Source organism: Coffea eugenioides, chromosome 11 (genome assembly GCF_003713205.1).
Source record: "Coffea eugenioides isolate CCC68of chromosome 11, Ceug_1.0, whole genome shotgun sequence".
Classification (NCBI taxonomy): Eukaryota; Viridiplantae; Streptophyta; class Magnoliopsida; order Gentianales; family Rubiaceae; genus Coffea; species Coffea eugenioides.
Window position 1 is genome coordinate 22818339 of NC_040045.1, and position 21406 is coordinate 22839744.

The window sequence follows — 21406 nt, forward strand, 5'->3', positions numbered from 1 at the left end:
AGCCTTTTTAGTCAAAGTTTAGGTGAGTTTTACAGGCGAATGTATAGAGAAAATAAGATTCTAAGGAGATGCACCTTTGATATGTGAACACCGAGATTGCGGTGAATGCCAGAGCATTCAATGCACATCAAGATGCCAAGATTTAGAGATGCCCATTCAGGATCAGGAGCTCTGCATTCTGCACAATGATCATTTCCCGGTATCTCCCGAAGAATCTTCGAAACAGAATATGCCCGATTGGATCTCATGTCATCTGTTGGATTCTCACTGTTACCCAATAGGCTTAAGGCAGAAGAAGCACCAACTGAACCATTATTTCTGTCAACATTTTTCCCTGAATCTAACTGCAACAGGTAGAAAAGAAGTTAGTTATGGTAGGTTATTTGGCAGTCTTGTGTCTTTTTTTCATATAATTGTTTGATGTATCAATTTAAAGTCAACCTGCTGCAAGTGAGAATTCAGGAGGGATGCAATAACCCCTGTAATTTTATCCATCCAGTCAATTCTATCAGCTTCATTCTCAGCCTATGCATGATGAGATAATGCTTCATTAGTTTGACCTCAGTTATTTTCTAATATTATGAATGGATAACGACATAAATTAAAAGAGAGTAATGGTTGTTTATTACAAACTCACTAGCACATTAAGTTACTGGTTTGTGAAAAGCCATAGCATCAGAGATGTCACTTTGCACGACAAAAATTAACAAACTAACAAAATATGCCAAAACAAGAAGAGATCTGAAAAAAGGTAACGCAAAGTCATTTGATCATAAAGTATTCTCAAAGCTAAATACTAAACAAGTCAGCATTTCGCCCATATTAAACAGAAGGGTAATAGGAGCTGTGCCAGTTCACTACAGGCTACAGAAGTCAGATGTGCAATTCAAGTTGCACCTTATCTAAGTTCAATGTAAACATTTCAAACCCTTTTACTCTCTAGATAAACATAGTTTTAATTTTCATCATAAGCCAGCGCTTAAATCATCATATGAATAAGAACTGCGAACCATTTTACCTGCAATGTATACGTTTTCGATGGTGAAATTATTCTAAAGCACAGCCGCAACTCTGCATCTTCAGCATCCATTTTTATAATGGAAGTGTGGAGATCAACAGTACGACTACCTAAAGTCTCCTCATTCAGGGATGATCCTCGCTGATGCCTTGCTCGGAATCTTCCAAATACACGAGTACCATGCTCACTTGAGCTAGTGGGATTTAATGATTGAGAGCCCTGAGAGAGAGAGAGAGAGAGAGAGAATGAGAGAGAGAGAGCCCATAAGAAGCAATTCAAAATGACTCAAGCATCTTCTCACACAAACTTCCAATGTATGGTACATTACAGAAACTACAACAATTGGCTTCATGCCTTATAAGTGCACTGTACAAATAATTTGATCACTTGAATATCTTCCACAGGATATGAACCAAGATTGTTTCACTCATCAGAATAGAGAGTATAAGAGCTTTTCTAATCCAATATAGCATTGTCAGACAATGGAAATTGATGATCTCATATCAATAATTTGCACCACCAAGATCTTACAAACCCCAAAACAATATAGGAGATTGGATTTCCAGAAGGATAACAGAGGAGGATAAGATCCAGAAAAGGTGCAATAAAATTAGATTTCCAACAACATCAGTTTTTAAATGCCTTGTCCTCTTTCACTTCGTGGAAAGAGTAACAGAATAAGGTTTTACAAATTTCTGAGAAGGTTTGAAAGTTTTCTTCAATCATGCTCACCACACTTCAGCACAAAAAGATATGGTACGTTATCCTGCTTCCCCTGCTTACTCCCCAAGGAATCTAAGAAGCAAAATAAAACTGAGTCAAAGAATGGGATTAATTCCTGAATTAGGAATCATTGAGCTTTCAATTTTCTTTACTTTCATGTATGCACCAGAAATGTTTAGATACAAATTTAATTGAGAAGAGAGAAATGTCAAGGCAAACTCATTTGGAACAGCTCAGAAGTCAAAAAGAGATTAATTGAATGAAGCACAAGGCCTAGTGTGCTGTTTCTAAAGAACAGGTGCAATGATTCCCAAATGATTCTTTTTTCTCCCCCTTCTATCTGCAAATAAATGTGAGCAGACCTACACCCTTTTATCTTTTACCACCTTACATTATTTGAGGAAGTCCATTTCCCAAAGTTCTCATCTCTATTCCTATTCACTGAATGTTCCATTTAAGTCCATGGGCAATTTCATAAACAAGCTTAATCAATTAACAGATAAGCAAAACAGCTGCACACACCCCATGAAAAATCGTAACAACAAGAAGACAGATATCCAAAAGACAAGCACAGGAGGCCTTCAGAAAGGGTCTTTCTGCTCCACCAATTAACATGCATCCCCCATGATTTCAATGCCAAAACCTCCTCTTGCTATATTATTGTGATTAAATTAAACAAAAAGATAGGACACAGGAAGGGTAAACAGTTGAAAGTAATCCTCTTCTTGCTTGGAAGATATTTCATGTAGAATAAGCAAAATAAGCGAACACAGAATGATTCTACTGGAAAATTCTTCGTTACTTCTAATGCTGCGCCCCGAGGTAGCAGCCAGCAGACAAGACTGAGCTGCCGCTGTGAGGCACAACTTGTTTTGTGTTCTTGTTTGCAAGTCAAAATAGGATATCCCAAGTAGTACGTGAGTACTTAGCATCTCACTTACATAAGCCAATCCACATTATCCTATCATCTGGATGCGGGAAAACACAGGCACAGCCTCTTCCCCATAGAGACAACACAAGCTCAATGGAAAACACAGGCTCACTCTTATGCCATAATGTTACACCCCAAGCTGCAGACATGACGCAAGCCATGACTCTAAGATGTAACATGTCTGATATTATTCTTGGCATGCCAAATTGGATATCCCAAGTTGTGAATGAATACTTGCACTCTGAACAACTTTATCTCAATTGAATGCTATCCCCAAAAAGAGCAAATCCAGAAGCAATTGTCTGAAAGTGCTGCAAGCACAAAGGGGATGAAGGTCCTGCTTACAACCTTCCAGTTAAACACACACTGATATTTTAGGTATGGAAGTTTGTTATATATGCTACTATAAGATCTGGGCCGGAAATCCAAAGACTGAGACAACTAGGTTGTGTGTTGTAGCTGTAACTATTCTTCTTGATTGTGTTCATACAAAGCACCATAATTACAAGAGAAAACCCAAAGATCCAAAGACAAGTACACTCCTCTTGTATTAACAATTCCACATTCTCATGAGGTAGAATCAAGTGATGCTTTCGTGCACTAACAGATAGGAAAAAGAAATAGAACAGTCAAATTCTTGTTAGTCATAATAATAGGGGCCATGCAGAAATTGTATCAGAATACCATCCATACTGACAAACACTACCAAGAACTCTTCAGTGCGTGTGTGTACATATGTATATATCTCCATTGATCAACATCAAGCCCCATGGAACCCTTATAAAAGTTTTGCAAATCAAAATGGACTACATTGTTGCCTGAATATATCTCCACTGATCAACATCATGCCTCATGGAACCCTTATAAAGTTTTGGAAATCAAAATGGACTACATTGTTGCCTAAATACACACACACATTGATATACTCAAAGCTCTAGTAATGACTTGTATTTTCTTTGACCACAATGCCCACAACGCATTTTGAGTTTAAAACAAGTCATTATTAGAGTCTGAGTATATACATATCCATTTGATCAACATCAAGCCTCATGGAACCCTTATAAAAGTTAATTTGCAAGTCAAAATGGACTACATTGTTGCCTGAATTTATGAAATCAACTTGGTTGTTGCGCTCAGTTAAGAGAAAACTTGGTCAGGTTGCTATCAATCTAGTACGGGACTTGCTTAACACATCATATTGTAATCATTCTTGTCAGGGACAATGTTACAATTCAAAAACTTTGACTTGGGGTGTGTTTGATAAAACTGAAGTCTGAAATCTGAACTCTGAATCCATTAAGTTATTGAATTGTTAAGTATTAAATCTAATACATTTGAGTGCATATCACATTCAATAATAAGTGAATAGCTTATCACTTAATTTTGGGAGCAAATTTTCCTAGAAAATTCAGTGACAGTTAATTAATTTAGATGTTCAATTTTTGGTTATCAAACGGTCTGAATATGTTAAGATCTGAATCCATTAAGTTTAAGTGTTGAACTAGATTATCAAACAGAGCTTTGGTGTCCATGGTTTCAATTGGTCAGATGTACAAATACTGCCCCTCAACTATCACTTCACACTCGCACCATATGCCACTCTTCCATTGCCTCCGGGTGTTTTTTCCTTCTACACTTCATACACCAATTTAAAATACACAGTTTACCAGGCAAACACACATTGCAGCAAGTTAACAAACAACAGAAATATGGTCAGGATGTTATTGCTCCAGCAAGGAACTCCCTCAATGCTTTCTTCTACTCAACTATGTTTGCGTAGAATACCATGATTGTATGCTATTCATTAGCCTGCCACCTACCCAAAACAACGAAATAAACCTAAATATAAAATTCCAATCAGCTTCAAACTGAAAGTTCTTTCTGAATTTGAGTGTCTCATGTTCTCTAATTTTCCAACCATTTCTATCCAACGTCACGTGAAGATAATACAGTAATGTAGAACCAACAAAACTATTTGGTGGCTCATGTCTAAAAGTAGATGAATGTATGTATGTGTCTAGAATTATGCCCTAGGGGTGCCTAGGGAAAACCAATATATAATAGAAAGAAAAATCACTGGAAATAAAAGACTGCAATTAGAATCAAAATCTAATTCATGCACAGACAAATGTTTAATTGTGATATCGACTTCGCATCTTATTCTCCCTTTCATCACTGATTGTGTTCATTACTTTTGAGGTCAAAACTTTAGATGAAATGTGTTGGACAGAGATCCTATACCAGTACTAATGTCACATCATGTCCAACACGACTACAGCTGGGAAAAAGAATAGTCCATGTAACAATAGCATCAGAACAGAACTAAATGTCGTGTCCAGTTAGGAGTATTGTTTCCCCCATGGTACAATGCAACAGAAAATTTAGAATTCTTCAACAGATTCAGCATGAGTTTGGGTAAGATTACATTAATAACTTTCCTATCTCCATTAAGTTTATATGAGAAGCAACAGAATAAAGAGTCATGGTCATTTTTTCACAAACATGTGCAAACCAAATCACCATTAAGATTCAGAAACATAGTGGGTTTGTTTGGATTGACTTGATTTCAGATAAAATAATTTACTTCACAAATTTCATCTACCTTTTTATCTTTCTAATCACCTTTTTATCTCACATACATCACATCACAAAAAGTGCTACAGTAATTATCTCAAATAAATCATTCAAATAAACTCCTATCCAAACAAACTCACTGATGATTTGGTCCCCTTCTCTCTGTAGTAATATAAGTTCCCAAGACTGTCAAGTACAAAGAATCGCCTCTTCCAATCCGCTCTCAAACTTGAAGATCTTTTCAATAGATATCCTTGTTTGATTGTCCGAACCTATAGAAAGTAAGTAGCCATTAGGATAAGCAGTAACAATTACTAGATAGGTTTGCAAAATTGAAAAGATGCTCTTATAAATCATTATTAAAATTACCATGCTCACAAAAATGGTCAAATAGAAATAGACTACACAGAATGAGTTTCTCACCTCGCCTTTTGAGGTGGCCTGCATGATTGCTTCTATATTTTTGTAAGAATTCACGGAAAATCCACTTGTGCCAATACTGCTTGTTGACGTTTCCATGTTACTAGATGCACGCATATGATCCAGCTGTTCTTGTGTTCGGAACTCTTGAATTCGTTTTGCAAGTCTATCTTGTTCAACATTAGCCTGTTCCTTTGATTGTTGAGCATATGCCAATACCTGATTTTAGAATTTGTAAAACATATAAGATCTACAAATCAAAATATTCCAAGAGAATCCGCTTTATTTGGAGAATTATGACAAGAAAGAAAGCACATATTCAAAGAAAGCATTTTAGCTTCTAATCACAGCGTATCTCACATCAGGGACTTCATATTATGCATCAGAGATATCAGGGGATCTTAACCAAGTTTCTATGACAGGAAACAAGTAGTAAAAGTTTATAGTTGTCCGATGCAAACTGTGCTAGTAATTCATGGAGAACTATGCATGGAGAAACTTATATTTACTTAGTAGATATTGGCAAAGTTTTTGTGCATCACAAGAAGCAATCTTGCACACAAAAGTGAGCCAATTTAAACATTATCAAGACTAAGTGAGATGAGCTTCAACAAAGTAACAAAAACAGAGAGGAGAAAAAAATAAGCACAATATGATGCAACTGGAAAGTAAGATAATGGAATATACTTGCTTTACTTTTAAGTATCAATGGTGCATTCCTCCCATCAGGAAAATATATAATTCCAAACAAAAAGAAAAATTAATTTTTACCTGGTGAATGAATGGTTCCATTTGGCTCAACAACTCATAACCCTAAAAGAATAGAGCAACAAAACTAATTAGCAGAAGCCAAGGCATCAACTAGCCACAGCAACACATTAAATATCTACAGCAATGGACACTCACCAGCTTAAAGTATCTCAAGTGAGCATCCATAATAGCACTAAAAGATTCCAAGAACTCATATTTCTTTTTTGCCTCAATATTCATCAGAGCATTCACCTGAAATCCTTAGGACAAGGAAGCAAATACGCTAATGACCCGCAGGAGAGAAGCGACAAGAAATTAATAGAAGAGTACCAACAGGATCACTTGGGGCTAAAACATACTAGATTGAAACGACTTCTCTCGAATGTAGACTTTGAGTTGTGTAAATCCTGTCAAGAAGAAGCTAATAAGCAGAAAAGCCTTCAACAATAAGGATGGCATATAGCAGAAGTGAGACCAGTCAATAAATAATTTAAGTGACTAAGGCAGATGAAAGCCTATTAAACAAAAGCTTGGACTACTCCATCAAAACAAAAGACACACTTTTCAACAACTCGCATCCCCCCCCCTGCTAGAGAAGAAAAACCAGAAAACCCAAATGGCAATTAAATGAGAATTCACAGGAGAAGCACAAGTATAGCATCGCTAGTTGAGAAGCTACAGATAGAATGTACTTAGGCTTAATAAGAAAATTCACAAGAAATTCCCAGTATCACAATTTGCTTTCAACTCAAAATGCATGAATGATGCAAAGTTCAAAAATGAAATGAAATGAAGATTTATACTTCTAATCTACACACCATAATTATATGCATAAAATGTAATCAGTTAAGCATATGCTATGCCAAATTTGAAGTGCTTAAGTCCCGACTAGAAATGAACATAACTCGGTCCATATTAGTTAATCATTCATATGTTTTCAAAATTGAATAACTTCCTATCACTTAAGGAGGTGGATTTTTTATCACTGTTTGAAGGAGGTGGATTTTTTCATGTCTTTTCTATTTTATTGATCTTGTTGCTAACTTCCTGCCTCTTTTAGGCAGGATGTAGGCTTAGTCAAAGGGATAAACAGGAGAACAACGCTGAATTTCAGAATAATAATATCCTCTATGACGATCCAAAAAAATATGGAGCAGTACAGAAGAAGAATGAAAGGTACAGAACCATTGGCCCAAATCATCTCTTTCATTGTCATCTAGGCTGTGTTTCTCAATTCATCCACTATCTATCAGCAAATTCACCAGCGATCTCTAATGTTTTGCCTCATTTTCCCCAAAAAGTCGTGTATTTCAGGATCTTATCATCAGTCATCAATAAAGGGGAAAAGTTCTTGGGCTTATCATCTAAAAATTGATTTAACAACAGTGACAAAAAGTCTAACATTTCCTAGTGCTATCAAACCATTTGTTCAGTATCAGATAGAGCATATCTTTCTACAGGTATTTTGAAGATATTACTTCCTAGATTTCAGCATTGATTCATTTAACTTGCCAGATATATCAGTTTGCAAAACATCAGACTTCATCCTATTTGGCTACGGTCAATAAATGGGCTCTCCACCCTTTGAATTAGTACATCCTGATGATACCAGTCCTTGTCCAGTGATCTCTGAATCTAGTTTTCAGTGTCTTGTTGCTTTAGTTGATTAACATTATCCTCTTACTTGGTTATATCTTCTCTGTCTTCTGTGCTGAAACTACAGCACAATTTCAATGCTTCTGCACATACATCTTGAACTATAACAATGTTTTTCTAATAACATTTAGTTCCGGTATGTCACAGAATGTTGTTCTCCATTAGTCTTGATGCGTTGATACCATTAGTCTTGATGCGTTGATAGAGACCTCAAGATGGTGTTGCCAGAAAAAGTAAGGTAGTAGTAGTGGTTGGTAGAACACTATTTTCTAAAAAAGGTCTGAAAGCAATTCTAGGTTATTGTTGTTTCGACAGCATAATTGGCTACAATTCCTGTGCTGAAGCTTCATAAGGAACCACACGCCAAAATATAAGGTAGCAACTTTCTGATAGCATACTGAATCAAAAGGGTGAGTTTTACCATGATTATGGACATACTTTCCCCTCACTCTATATTGGTTTTCTTCCTAATCCTTAACCGCATTTATTTGGTTCTATCTGTATTGTTCAAATTGTAGCCCTCAAGTGTCTAATTTGGACTCTTTAAGTCTCTCAATAATGTCTTTTGGGATATTCTCTTCTTCAGATAAGGTATAGGGTTTCCTATTTTGTGCTGTTAAGTATCTCTGCTGATATTACAGGTTGTGAGACAACACTATTCTCTACTGAAGTCTGGCATTTATAACAAAGAAAAGGTTGCAGAAGATATTCTGCAAAACAATGTAACAAACCACAGGCAGCTCCCTATACTGCAGGAGACCACCAATTATTCGAACATATCCACCTCATCCTCATATAGAGGCTCACATCCTCCACGAAGTCCTCTGTCCACAGATCTGATTCTTATTGATTTTTCTAATTCTCTTCGAAAAGGTAAAAAACAACATTCTCACCCTCTCTCATCATTTGCTTGGTATGAGCAATTATCTCCTTTCAAAAAGTTCATTACTTCTTTAGATTCTTATTCTGCTTCTGAAAATCTATCTGAGGCTGTGTCTCACCATAATTGGGTGGGCTGCTGTGGGGAGGAGATGAAAATTGTAACGACAATAATGGTACTAGGGACCCATGTAAAACTATGAGCAGGTGGCAGGCGATTGGTTGTAAATGTATGTTCATGATCAAAGTTAACTCTAATAACCCTGCGGCTTGTTTATAAGCTCATCTCGTGACAAAAGGTAAACACAGACACATTGAGTAGATTATTCTAATACTTTATTACTCTGCTGGCCAAATTTTCATCTATTTGATAATTTTAGCTCTCTTGCTGTTACTGATAAGCAGTTTTTACACCATCTAGATGTCAAAGATGCCTGCCTTCACGGAAATTTGTGAGAAAAGTGTACATGCAGCATGATAGTCAGAACTGGAAAAATCTAATATCATAGATGTGGTAAAATGAATTCTCTGCAAAAGATAGCTAGGAGGAAGTAAATGTAAATACAAAACTGAAAGATTTCAGAGAGCTCTCCGTAGTTTTCTAAAAATGATAACAAGCTCTGCACACCAACATACAACTAGATGCCGAAGTTGCAAAAAACACCTTAAAGTCCTAATACTTCCTATCTTTGTTTAAAGTTCTAATCCTTATCCATAAAGAAACCAGAAAAGAGTAGCTCTCCCAAAGAAGACTCAATTTAAAAAGTCAAACATAGATTAAAATATATATCAGATTAAATAGATAACATTCTATCCCTGTATCACATTACTAATACTGGCAGCAACAAATGCAAGCATCTCAGCTTGTATTTTAAAACTCAAGATTGGGTTAAGATTGCAAAGCAATTCGACAGCTTGGTCAAAGTGCACAACATTGGAACAGCGTTTCATTGTGCACCAGTATATTTTCCAACACAGCCACTTCATAGTTGAAAAGATATATAAAGGCAAGTCAGAAAATACACAATTCTTCTCACATAAATACTTCATGATGTATCAGAGGGCAGAAATTACTTCTTCTAGTTCAGCAACAATCTCATCCCGGGTACTCTTCTTCAACGAAGCAAACCTTTCCCGTGCCTAACAGTTAAAAACAAAAATTAGTCGTCGAAGTAAGAGTTAAGGTGACAAATACATGACCTGCAATTTCTATAGCAGTAGTTAAAATTTGCTTAGCCACACACTAGGATATATTCAGTGCAAAAAAGTGAAGATAAACATTCTACACACAACGTAAAAGGACCACAATGCTTCTTTATGAGAGAAAACATTCTAAATATTCCACACGAGTTTCTTAAAATAAAAAAATAAACAGGAAAAATCTAGATGACAGCCTCAAAAAAATTGTTTCAATGTTTCCCAAAATCAACAAAACAGGGAGGCCACTTTGAAAAAGTATTGCTATATATCTACATGCACCACTTATCAAAATACCCGGCAGTGGTGACCAGTTTCAATTTTATGTAAAATGATTACTAATTACATTGACAGTGATTATGCCATCCATAATGTGATCTAACCTTCAAAATATACAAAACCATGAATCCTGTAGAGGTTTAATTCATGCATCCATCTAGCACACCACAGGAGACAGAGATTGACAATTGAAACATTACACAAGAATCTGATCAATGGGAAGACGAATATTAAGCTTGAAAAACATATGTTGATGCTAGTGAGTACAAGATTCTCACTTTGTCTGAAAAAGAAAAATAAAAGCAAAAATAAAAAATAAAAAGAAATTTTCCTCGGGAAAAAATAAAAATAAATCCCAAAAAATTGCTTATCAAAAATATTAAAAAGAAATTGAGAAAAGATTGGTTATTTTTTCAATATTATGTGTCACTTCATCTGTTCAATTTGGAATTAGGCAAAAGGTGTTTTTATTGCGCTCAGTTTTTCAATAGGTTACTGATTCCTGACCTAGAACGATAGAAAAAGACAAAATGGAGCACGTAAACCAGCCATTAGTTTCTCCTCTTTTTCAGTACTCTTCATTCCAGTGTTAAAGAGTCTAATCCATTCTTCTCGTATGGTATCATACACTATGGTACCATTCAATTTCAACATGCATCAACCCTCCAAGAGCCTGTTTGCCCCATCAGGGAAAATATTGTTACATGACACTGTTGATTGCGCATTTACTACCCAATTTGTCAAAAGCTTGCTACATTTAACTCTGATTGTCCTTGGCTTGTAGAAGTAATTAAGAGGAATCTGATTTTCAAGAGTTTTGCTGCACAGAATAGGCATGTAAGACAACCACATACTTTGAGAGTCCTGGATTTTTAGGATAGCAATTGTATAGATTCTTTTTGCCATATTTGTCTAGAAAAAGTAATTAAGAACTTAGCAACTTTTTCAAATTAAGTTGCTAAAAAAATTCTCAAATAGAAATTCTATAGGTAACATGTTATTGAAGAGTTTTGCATTCTAGGACAAGTCTAAGCAAGGATCTATTAAGTCATCCATCAGCACCCTTTTTTCAACTGCAAACTTTTTACTACTGAGGCAATACATGCATAATCTTTAACAAATATTCGAGTTACTATAAACCAGATCTCTAATGCCATACCTTAAGTGCAACTCTGCAAAAACATTCTAAAAAATCTGAAAGGTGTCGTCACATGATAGCAAGACTCAAACGCTTTAACTACGCTTTTTTCAGTTTATCTATGCTGGTAAGATGACAAAGTTGATGGCATCAAGAAAACAAAATATTCATACAAACACAATGACCTGAACACATAAACTGTAAGCATATGGTTCTAACTATTTGACATAGTATCATGTAGATATATGTCAACTTCATTGAGATCCTGAAATTCATCTTAAAGCAGACAATAAGGTAGCACCCCACGTTGCAAAAACTGTCCAAAGACTATTTTGTCTTTCAACAAGTCTGTGTACCACGACTACAGAATTTGAAATTAAAGTAAAAAATTCATGTAGTATAAAAGCTGACTGGAATATTTTGTCACAGTTCCATTGATTAAAAACAGGAGGCATTCCATTTCTTACCATATACGAAGTTCACAATTTCTTTCAAGACACATAAAACATCAATCGGTCATCAACTTACAAATCAAAGAGTGGAAAAAATAAATATGATAAGTTCATAAAGCAGACTTTTCATGCAACACCTATTGGTGTTTCCCGTTTTCTAAAAAGGTTAATGTTAGGCATAGTTTTTACACATCACTCCCAGACCATGTTATATTTAAGCTTCTCATGTAATCATAATTTGCATTATCATCTATGAGAAAATAGAGCAAAAGTACTTATGATATTTTTTTAGTGGGGAATAATGTATTTATGACATGAAGCTGAAGTCAGCTGGTTAGTTACTACCAGCTCAACCAGTTAATCTGATAGTCCTCCAACCATAACTTACTAAGTTAACCTAATCAATATCATTTACAAAAATATACCATCTTTCCCTAGCAACTCAGTCACACACCTGAGGCCTCACCTTTCTAGATAGATGGACAGAGAGAGAGACAGAGAGAGAGAGAATTTGCAACCACTACCCAGTTTCTCATTTGCATTATGTACCAACAAAATCATACTTAAAATGGGCAAAAATGTAAAATCACTCTTTATTGAGTAATATCACAACGTGTTTGACTTTAACATGGGCTCTTCTTAATACAAAAGTTAATCAAAGAAAGTGTGAATAATCCTCTTCCCCTTCACCACTTTTATTACCTGGTCATAACGAGTTACGTCTTTGTCAAATCGTCGACGGGATTCCTGCAAAGAAAAGGAAAAAAAGTAGTGAGCAACAAAGGAACCAATGCAAACTATTTATCATTCTACCTCGCCCATGAAGGGACCAAACTGCATGTATTGCAACCATTTGTACAACAGGGGTTACTGCCAGTAGTCTTTTCTAGAATAAAGAATTAAAAACTACACAACTACTTCAGATATGATCATCAGTCAAATCAAAACCAGTATTATGAAAGATCTAATATAGAATCATCAGAATATCTTAAAGATGAATTGCAGCTTCAGGAACTCTGCAAAGTTCTCCATGATAATTCAGTTCCAGATTTTTTCTTTTTTGGTAGAGTTTTAATTAACAAACTCTGATATAGCAATTAGCCTGATATGTGGTGCATCTATTAGCTTGATCTATTCCACTCACTTGAAGTTTTAAGAAAACTGCAAGCAGTATATTTTCATTCTCTTGATTCAATAGGAGCCAACTAATCTAGGGCCTAAAATAAATGAGAATGAAAATATCAAAGTTTTAACCACATTCCATCGATAATTAGCACATGCCACGGAAACAGAACCTATCCAGCATAGAACACTGTTTATCATACTAGTATGGACACGAGTAACACCCAATTCAGGCTAACAGTGGGAAGTACCTTTGCATCTTGCAAATCAACAGACAAAAAATGAGTCAGCCGATCGACGAGAACATGCTCTACCTGTAAGACATATATCCAGCAAAATCATCTGTCATACAGCATATAAACAAAATCCACAATAAAGAACTTGTGCCATTATCAAGAAAGTACACGAGTTAAAATGTAGCGGAGGTCACAAGTTAGGTGAGAAAGACATCCACCATTACTTTAACTGACCCGTCAAATTTCTTATATTCTCTAAAACTAGAGAAGATTAGCCCCAAAAAAAAAAAAGAAGCAAAAGCAATGTTCTTCCCTAGGTAAAATACCAGAAACTACCAAGTTTGACAATTAAGTTAATTTTATCTAGGATTTGTTTTTGTTCAAGAGTCACACTAAAGCATATTGATCAAACCTTGGTGCACTCCAGACATTGCTGGCAAGTCACCATATTGTATTTGCACCAATGTGTTTTGTCAATCACACGTTTGACTTCAGATAATCCAACTGGAAGGTTGTAATAAATCCCAACAGCACAGAGACAATTTCTTACATACATTCAACAAAGTAATACTTGATTTTCCAACCAAGAACACAGTTTTATCAGTAAACAAGTTTTTATTTTCATCCCTCAATCTGTTAGTATTGAATATAGAGCAAACGAAGGATATGGACACCATGAAAGATTCATCCAGTAAGCTCTTCAGTTCTAAAGACTGTTAACTTATAAAGCAGGTAGATACCTAGACCCAACTCAATGGCTAATTGCTTGAAATTGCTATAACAACCTACTCATTTACTTAGCCATTTTGCTTCACAACATGAGTTGAGTGTCCAAATATAACTCAAGAACCCAAACAAAATCACTCTGCAGATAAGCCAATATGATGTAGACCCCCTACTATAAGGCAACATGAGGAGCCTGTTATATGGGGGATTTGAGAAATAAATAATTCACCTTTCAAACACGTGAGACCATATTTCTAATGACTAATTCCTCTGTCACCATGTATATATCCTAGCAAACACAAAGTATGATTACTCAATATTCTCAAGTGCTTGACCTGCAATAATGTAGGTAAACTTTCATCCTCACAACTTCTACTGACTGCATCATTAATAGATGGCAAAAATTATCAAAACTAGATCAAATAGAAATTGTGATTTTGCAACTTGATATACCTCTTTCAACATTAAACATAATTTAGATTCTCTTATTTTGGAGCTAGATGCAGGAACATACTACATTTGTCAGAAAAATTTTGGTTCCAAAAATAGTATTTTCATTTAACTTAAGTACCTTTCAAGACAAACAGGATGAATCAAACAAACAAAGAGAAACAGTCTCTGCTTAAACCTAATTTAACGAGCCAAGCCACAATATCAGAGTTGCAGCATAATGGTTGAGAAGAAGCAGGGCAGAGCTACAATTATCAGTAAAAGTACATTGGTAACTAGACAAAAAAAGGTCATACAATTACATTCTTAGTCTCATTTCCAAGTGGAAAAGTTACCAAGAAACTGGAAATGCATGTAATTTGTGATGTATAGTTTTACAGACTGCTTACAGAAACACTAGTACACTATCTGTGTACATATGTGCAAAACTTGCTCCTTATCTGCCGACCTCTATATGTGCTGACCATGTTTTTATATCAACTAAGGAAGATATCTTAAGAAAAGTATACAGTGCTTAGGTATTCATTATTTTGGTTTTAACATACACAATAATTTGTAGCTCAATTTCAACAATGCATACAAATATTGTCCAATCCGAAATAACTCATCAACATCTCAGCATCAGGAGAATATCAAAAGCTTCTCTAACCTTGAATGAAACATAATTGGAGCCATTATGCACATAACTTGGAGGTATTTACGATGAATTGCATTTGTACTAATTTTTATGTAAAATGGACATACTTTGGGCACAGGTATCAGCATTTGTACAAAAGAGACAATCTAACTCCCCGATATAATAAGTGGCCCAAAACCGAATCGTCTTTCACTAATTAAGGCTCCAAGCGCCCCCTTTGCTAATTTTTAATTTTCCCAATAAAGTAAGCATGGACATGCTTTTGCTAGGATTAACTGATATACATCCACTAAAACAGGTACAACCTCACTCAGAGATGTAAAGATGGGAAATCAAGGAGTTAAAAATATCGTGAAATCACTGAGGTAAAACTAAGAGTAAGATCAAATCATAATATCAAAATATTTGGAGAATCATAAAATTCCTCTAGCAGCTTTAAAGCATTATGAAACACTACCTCGCACATGTCACCTTTTTAAGGCTGGTATACCCAAAACTTTGCAAGCATGAATAGGATGTCAAAGTAGTTATATGTTGCACAAAATCGAGATAACAATGATAAGAACAAATTAAAATCATGAAACGTCTACAAGCATCTTTTAGAAGTCACAATGCACCATGAAGTTCTCAAAATTGAATTTGTTCTAAATATTTTAATGCCATCTTGCATTTGAAATCATAAGGAATGATGAAGTATTCACTCACTTGAGTACGAAGAAGCTCCTTATATGTAGCAAGCTCACGGAATGCAGAAATGAACTTTGACATTATTGGACCTGTAAAAAAGTTTGAAACATAGATTGGACAATAAAATAGAATTCAGATAAAGGTGAGAGGGAGTCTGCAGTTTAATCTATGACAGTAGTATCCCAAACATGATTTTCTTAGGCACAATCTATTAATCTGTTTACAGAAGAATAAATAGAAAGCAAAAGAAACAGGCCCACTATCAAACCCAACGAAATGAAACCTGAACTTCATTCTCATGCTTGAACAGAATACTGAGTGTTAAAGCACTACAATAGACAGTGAAGTAAAAATAATGCAAGATCTTCTAAGTTTCAATTTGAGCCTCATAGCTTTGCAAACTTTATTATGGTAGTTCAAAGAGGAATAGAAGTAGAGTATATTTACTTGAGCTAGTGTTAGAAGAAATAGTAAAAGAAGAGGAAGGAGGGAAAAGGAGAAGAAAAAAAGAGTTCATATATAAAAGATAGAATGGTGTTGTTCTTAAACTTTGTTCATTCGTCCTTTACGTTTTCAAGAAACTAATGCATGTTTTTGCAATTCACGAATCTACCAATTAGGTGACTTTAATGAACACATGATTGGACAAGGTAGTTTATTAAAGCTGCTCCTTTGGTTCTGACCACTGGACTTCCACCTATGGTGATCCTTGATTTTCCACCAAGGATGACCTTAAAGTTCCACTCGCATTTGACTCATAAGATTTCTTCAATACCTACTACATGGGGCTGCTACTATGGTTTCATATTCAACAGCAGGCAGCAACTGTTTAACTAACAAAGGCTGCTAGAAACAAGCAGGCTGCTAGAAACAAGCATGTACAAATTTCACTTGATATACACTGAATATCAGGAGACAAATTACAATCTACAGTTCCAAATCAATTACAGACTGGAAATTTATCATAATGAAGTTTATTTTCTTCAACTAACTTTCATAGTTTTCCTATCCTGCATCAGAATTCAGGGAAAAATTGCTTGATGGAACAGTTAAGTACTGAGTGCATTACTTGTAGAAGTTGTTAGAAAAGTTTTTGCATTCACTCACAGTTAAACTGATGCCAAAAAATTGTACAGCAATTCCATGCCACAAGTTTCAATTAGGCAACCAGAAGCATCTTCAAGTGCTTTTAAACTTTCATTAGCAGGAAATCTTATCATTAAATTGAATGCTATAAAAGTTACTGAAGGACATCTTTTTTTTTTTGGTCCTATTTGTGAGGCGTGTAAAACCAAATGTATTAAACACTAACTATTTTTCCTAAGTACTATGTAGTACAAAACAGATTTCAAAAAAGAATTACATGCAGTAGCTGTTATTAAATTAGACTACTATTTTGGTTCTCATCTTATCTTGAAAAGCAATGATTTTCCAATAAATAGGCATTTTTCTGTTGACTCGTGAACAAAGATAATCACAACTACAAAATTCTGAACCGTGCAAATCTACAAATAAAAGGTCGGCTTAAAATCTGTCCACATCCCACTGATCATCATTACGTAGATGATTTCACTTCCATCTAATTCAAGAGGCACCATACAATTATCAGGAACATTTTATAAAAGATACAACCTAAATCACGAAGAAGGTTGTTTAACTCTTTCACATGATATGTAAGTTATCAATTGCAGCAGCATAGTAAGGTTTTTTATGATCAAATCTGACTTTAGGTCATAACCCTAAGAGATAGACTACCAGGAACTTAAAATCAAACTTACAGTCTACAAGCGTGCGACTTAGTAAGAATAAGAAATCACTCCTCAAAATACTATAGCATCCCTCGAAACTAAATATTGCACCAATTTCACTGCTGTAGAGAATCACTCTTTAAATGAATTCGCAGCAGCTGTTAAATTTAACAATGAAATTGAGCATAATTGCAAGTAGAAGAAGAACTAGGGGAATCGGGATCCGCACACAACTTTTAGAATCTACTATGGATAGCACCAGGTAACAGCAATGATTCACTCCTTCCAAGAATTTGGGGCTAGACAATGTCAAAGACAGCATTACTTTTGTCACAAGTTCACCCTTAAAACTAACTCCACTTGTTCCTCTCAATGGAGGTTTACATACTTTTTCTTATTTGGCATTTCTACACTATTTAGTATCATGACTTTCCTGATTTCTACTATGAAGAAGATCAAATATCTATAGACACAATAGTAATACAACCAAACAAGCAAAACATGGAGTTAGACATAGGTATTGACCTGCATAATAATGGGCTTCAGCATCAAAGGTCTTAGAATTTGCGAAAACCCAAAGGCTTAGTTTCTACACTAGAGATAATCATAGCATGCAATAGACCTTCATCGAACTGCTAACATCCAAACCCTATGAGCAGGTTGCCGATAACAAAGAAATTGATATCTTAACTGAATGTGGACAAGGATCATCAGAAAGAAGAGAAATATACATTTTGATTGCATCCATCATGTAGTTCATACTAAAACCAAATAAGTGCATAAGCGAGCCAGTCCCCTTTAGTTTGGTGCCATGCTTTGTGCAGAATGATATTTTGAAGAGGGAAAATGCAGCAGAAATTAAGCATTAAGATTTATATAACCTCCTATTGAAACGCTAACAGGATCATCTTGTCCACCACCAAATGCTTCTAATGATTCAGCAAACACGACGTCAGCATTGCAGGCTTCTCCAAGTGTTTCCCTGGCAACATAAAGAGAGAAACATAATAAATATATGACATCCCAATTATCCTAAGCTCTACTGTTGACCATTGATACACTGAAGATGGAATGCAACCATGATCTACTGAAGATGGAAAAGCAGAATAGGAAGAATAGACGAGATAGTGCAGTGGAGGGGACAAAGAAGAGTAAGAAATTTGAAAAAACATGGATTTACGTAAGGGGAAGAGAGAGGAAGAGAGAGAGGCATAATGGAATTACGTGTTCTTGAAGACATAAAATTAAATACAAATAATAGCATACACAACAATGAAGGGGAAAACAAGAAGAAATTTAACCTAAAACTAATTTACATACCAACAAGAAAGAGAGCGAAAGAGAGAGAGAGCAATGCATGTGCTTAAACGATCTCCTATTCAACAAATTAAAACATGAGACGTGTACATAAACTAGGAAAATTTGATTGGCCTAAATATGTATGAAAGGGTCTGATAGAGCTTCATATCAGCAAGTATAAGCTGAGGAAACAATGCTGTCATTAGAAGCAAGAAGTACGAGTACAAAAATAGAAAAAGTAGCACAAATATTCCGCACCAAAAGAGAAAATATGAGAGGATGAACTACAAAGAAGCAAAGTTAGGACATCGAGAAGAGAGGACAATCTGGAACTTCAATAAGAACTCCTCAGGGTTTAATCTTTAGAAAGGATTTTATCAAAGCTTCAATAATCCCTACAAAGCGGGAAAGGATTACCATACGGAGAAAGGATTTTAAGTTGTGTCGAACTTTAAGAAAGAGCATTGTATGACGAGAATAAAACAGTAAGACTTAAAGACCAAGCAAAGATTTCTCAGCCTCTGAAACCAAAGCAGTTCTCAAGAAAAGCCTTTCCTCACCCATATTCATCCTCCCAACAAGCCTTTAAAATTATTCCAACCTGATCTCCTCATAGACCATTTTCCTTCTTGACCCTCTTCCTAAGCTCAGAAACCAAAGATTTCCACATCAAGCTCTAAAGAATAGCCATTCATCACACATGTGCCAAATAAGGTGGCAACCTAAACAGTTCTGGCAAACATGACAGGTAAATAAAATAAACTAGACACTAAGTGTACATTTAAGGTCAAAGTCGTATATTTTGCTTCTTACACATGAAAAACATTAAACTTTCATAACATTAAAGCAAAATGGCCGGATCTCCACAGGTGAGATTTGAATGATTTTATAAAATTGCACATTAGGCTAGAAAAAACTCCTACAATTTTTTTAAGTCACCCAAAATACCACCGAAATTCTTCCGGCATTGTCATCTTCCTAGCATCGGCAAATTTAAAAATATAAACTTGTAATTAATAAAACATTGCCCACCATCAAAATTTCTTCCAAGCTAAACCTTTCTCTAATACAACTCATCTGTTGTACTGAAACTATTTCTCATTCTTGTGCCCAATTGGCAAATCAATATAAGATCGTAGTCAAGATTTAACTTACCAAGCAACAAAAATAACAGAAATAAAGTGCAAAGAAACCAATTAATCACTCACATATACTTCGCACAGCCCTTATAGAGCTTTTGGCATCGATCTTTAAGCTCCTCCGACGTCTGTTCCAGAGATCGCACCTAAGATTTCACAAAATCAAATAAATCAACACCAGGTTTCTTGCTTAATTTCAGCTCAATTAATAGATTATTCAAATCCAAAAATCCTGGAAAATGACATAGAAAAAAATTGATTGTGTAATTAATGAAGCGTATATTAACCTGCTTCTGGAACATTGGTGAATCCTCCAGCTTGATGAAAGTCGCCATTGCTCTCACAGTTACTGGGTGTGTGTGAGCCTTTTTTTTTTTCCAGTTTCTGACTTTTGGGAAGGAGGTTTTGCTGATCTATTTGAATCGGACTTTTAAATCGATTGGAGAAGGAAGCAAATTCCTGAGCTGGTAACTTTGCCAATTAGTAAAAAGAAACGCTATGAATTTTATTTTTGATCTTTCCCTCCGTGCGCAAAGGTGTCGTCGGCTTGAACCGGACATCATGTGTTGCTTTAGTTAATAGGACCGTTAATGGGTCGGGCGAGTTGAGCCCAACACCTTGGCCCAAAAAGTGCACTAAACCTAATTTAATTGGCCCAGGCAAAGTTTGTGCTTGAATCAAATGTGAGTTGAGATTTTGTTCTGTTAGGTTCAGATCTGATTAAAACTATTTGGTGTATATAAGTATAATTATCTACATAAAATATATATAATAATATTTATAATTTATAATTATACATAGTAGAATATTAAATTGTTAATAATTTAGATATAAATTTGCATTAATTCATAATTATTAAACATATACTATATTATAAATATGCATTTAATTATGAGAACCGAAACTTATACAAGAGTGTGAATTGAATTTGAGACCTCTAGTTGGGACTTGAATCCGAAAGCTAGAAAGCTCTATTTAGTTTGTGAGTTGAATTTGGATTTGCCAAAACTTTACTCTTTTTTTTTTGTCAAAACGATAACATTTTATATAGATTAAAACTTGATATTACAAGTATATACTTACAAAAGAGGCATGCTGCTCTCACTATCATTTTGCACTAGATCTTTTATCCAGCCTGAGAAGTTTGTTTCCCATTTTACATCATTAACTAGGTTCAAAGCAAATTTTGCTAGCATATGATGCAACACATTGCTTGTTCTATGGACAAAGGAGAAAGTGCATTGATCAAAAAACTCCCTCAGCTCTTAAATATCCTCCAGTATCACAACAATGTTGCAATCGTTGCAGTTGTTTGCTGTAATGCCATCGATCACACATTTGCAAT

The 21406-nt window shown here is 35.2% G+C and overlaps 1 protein-coding gene across 2 annotated transcripts in view; it reads right to left on the reverse strand.

Annotated features, from left to right (window-relative positions):
• LOC113754049 (ADP-ribosylation factor GTPase-activating protein AGD4-like) overlaps positions 1 to 20483 on the reverse strand; it is a 35123-nt gene extending 14640 nt beyond the window's left edge. For both annotated transcript variants that reach the window (XM_027298368.1, XM_027298367.1), the window contains exons 1-15: positions 20349 to 20483; positions 20131 to 20207; positions 18505 to 18605; positions 15894 to 15964; positions 13391 to 13453; positions 12720 to 12764; positions 10026 to 10091; positions 6776 to 6823; positions 6573 to 6668; positions 6438 to 6479; positions 5670 to 5885; positions 5387 to 5518; positions 1019 to 1237; positions 442 to 525; positions 75 to 344 (exon numbers count right to left, since the gene is read on the reverse strand). In XM_027298368.1, coding sequence (XP_027154169.1) covers positions 75 to 344; positions 442 to 525; positions 1019 to 1237; positions 5387 to 5518; positions 5670 to 5885; positions 6438 to 6479; positions 6573 to 6668; positions 6776 to 6823; positions 10026 to 10091; positions 12720 to 12764; positions 13391 to 13453; positions 15894 to 15964; positions 18505 to 18605; positions 20131 to 20207; positions 20349 to 20396 — 1578 coding nt within the window. In that variant the 5' untranslated portion in view covers positions 20397 to 20483. The remainder of the gene's footprint in view (positions 1 to 74; positions 345 to 441; positions 526 to 1018; positions 1238 to 5386; positions 5519 to 5669; positions 5886 to 6437; positions 6480 to 6572; positions 6669 to 6775; positions 6824 to 10025; positions 10092 to 12719; positions 12765 to 13390; positions 13454 to 15893; positions 15965 to 18504; positions 18606 to 20130; positions 20208 to 20348) is intronic.
• Between the last annotated feature and the right edge of the window lie 923 nt (positions 20484 to 21406).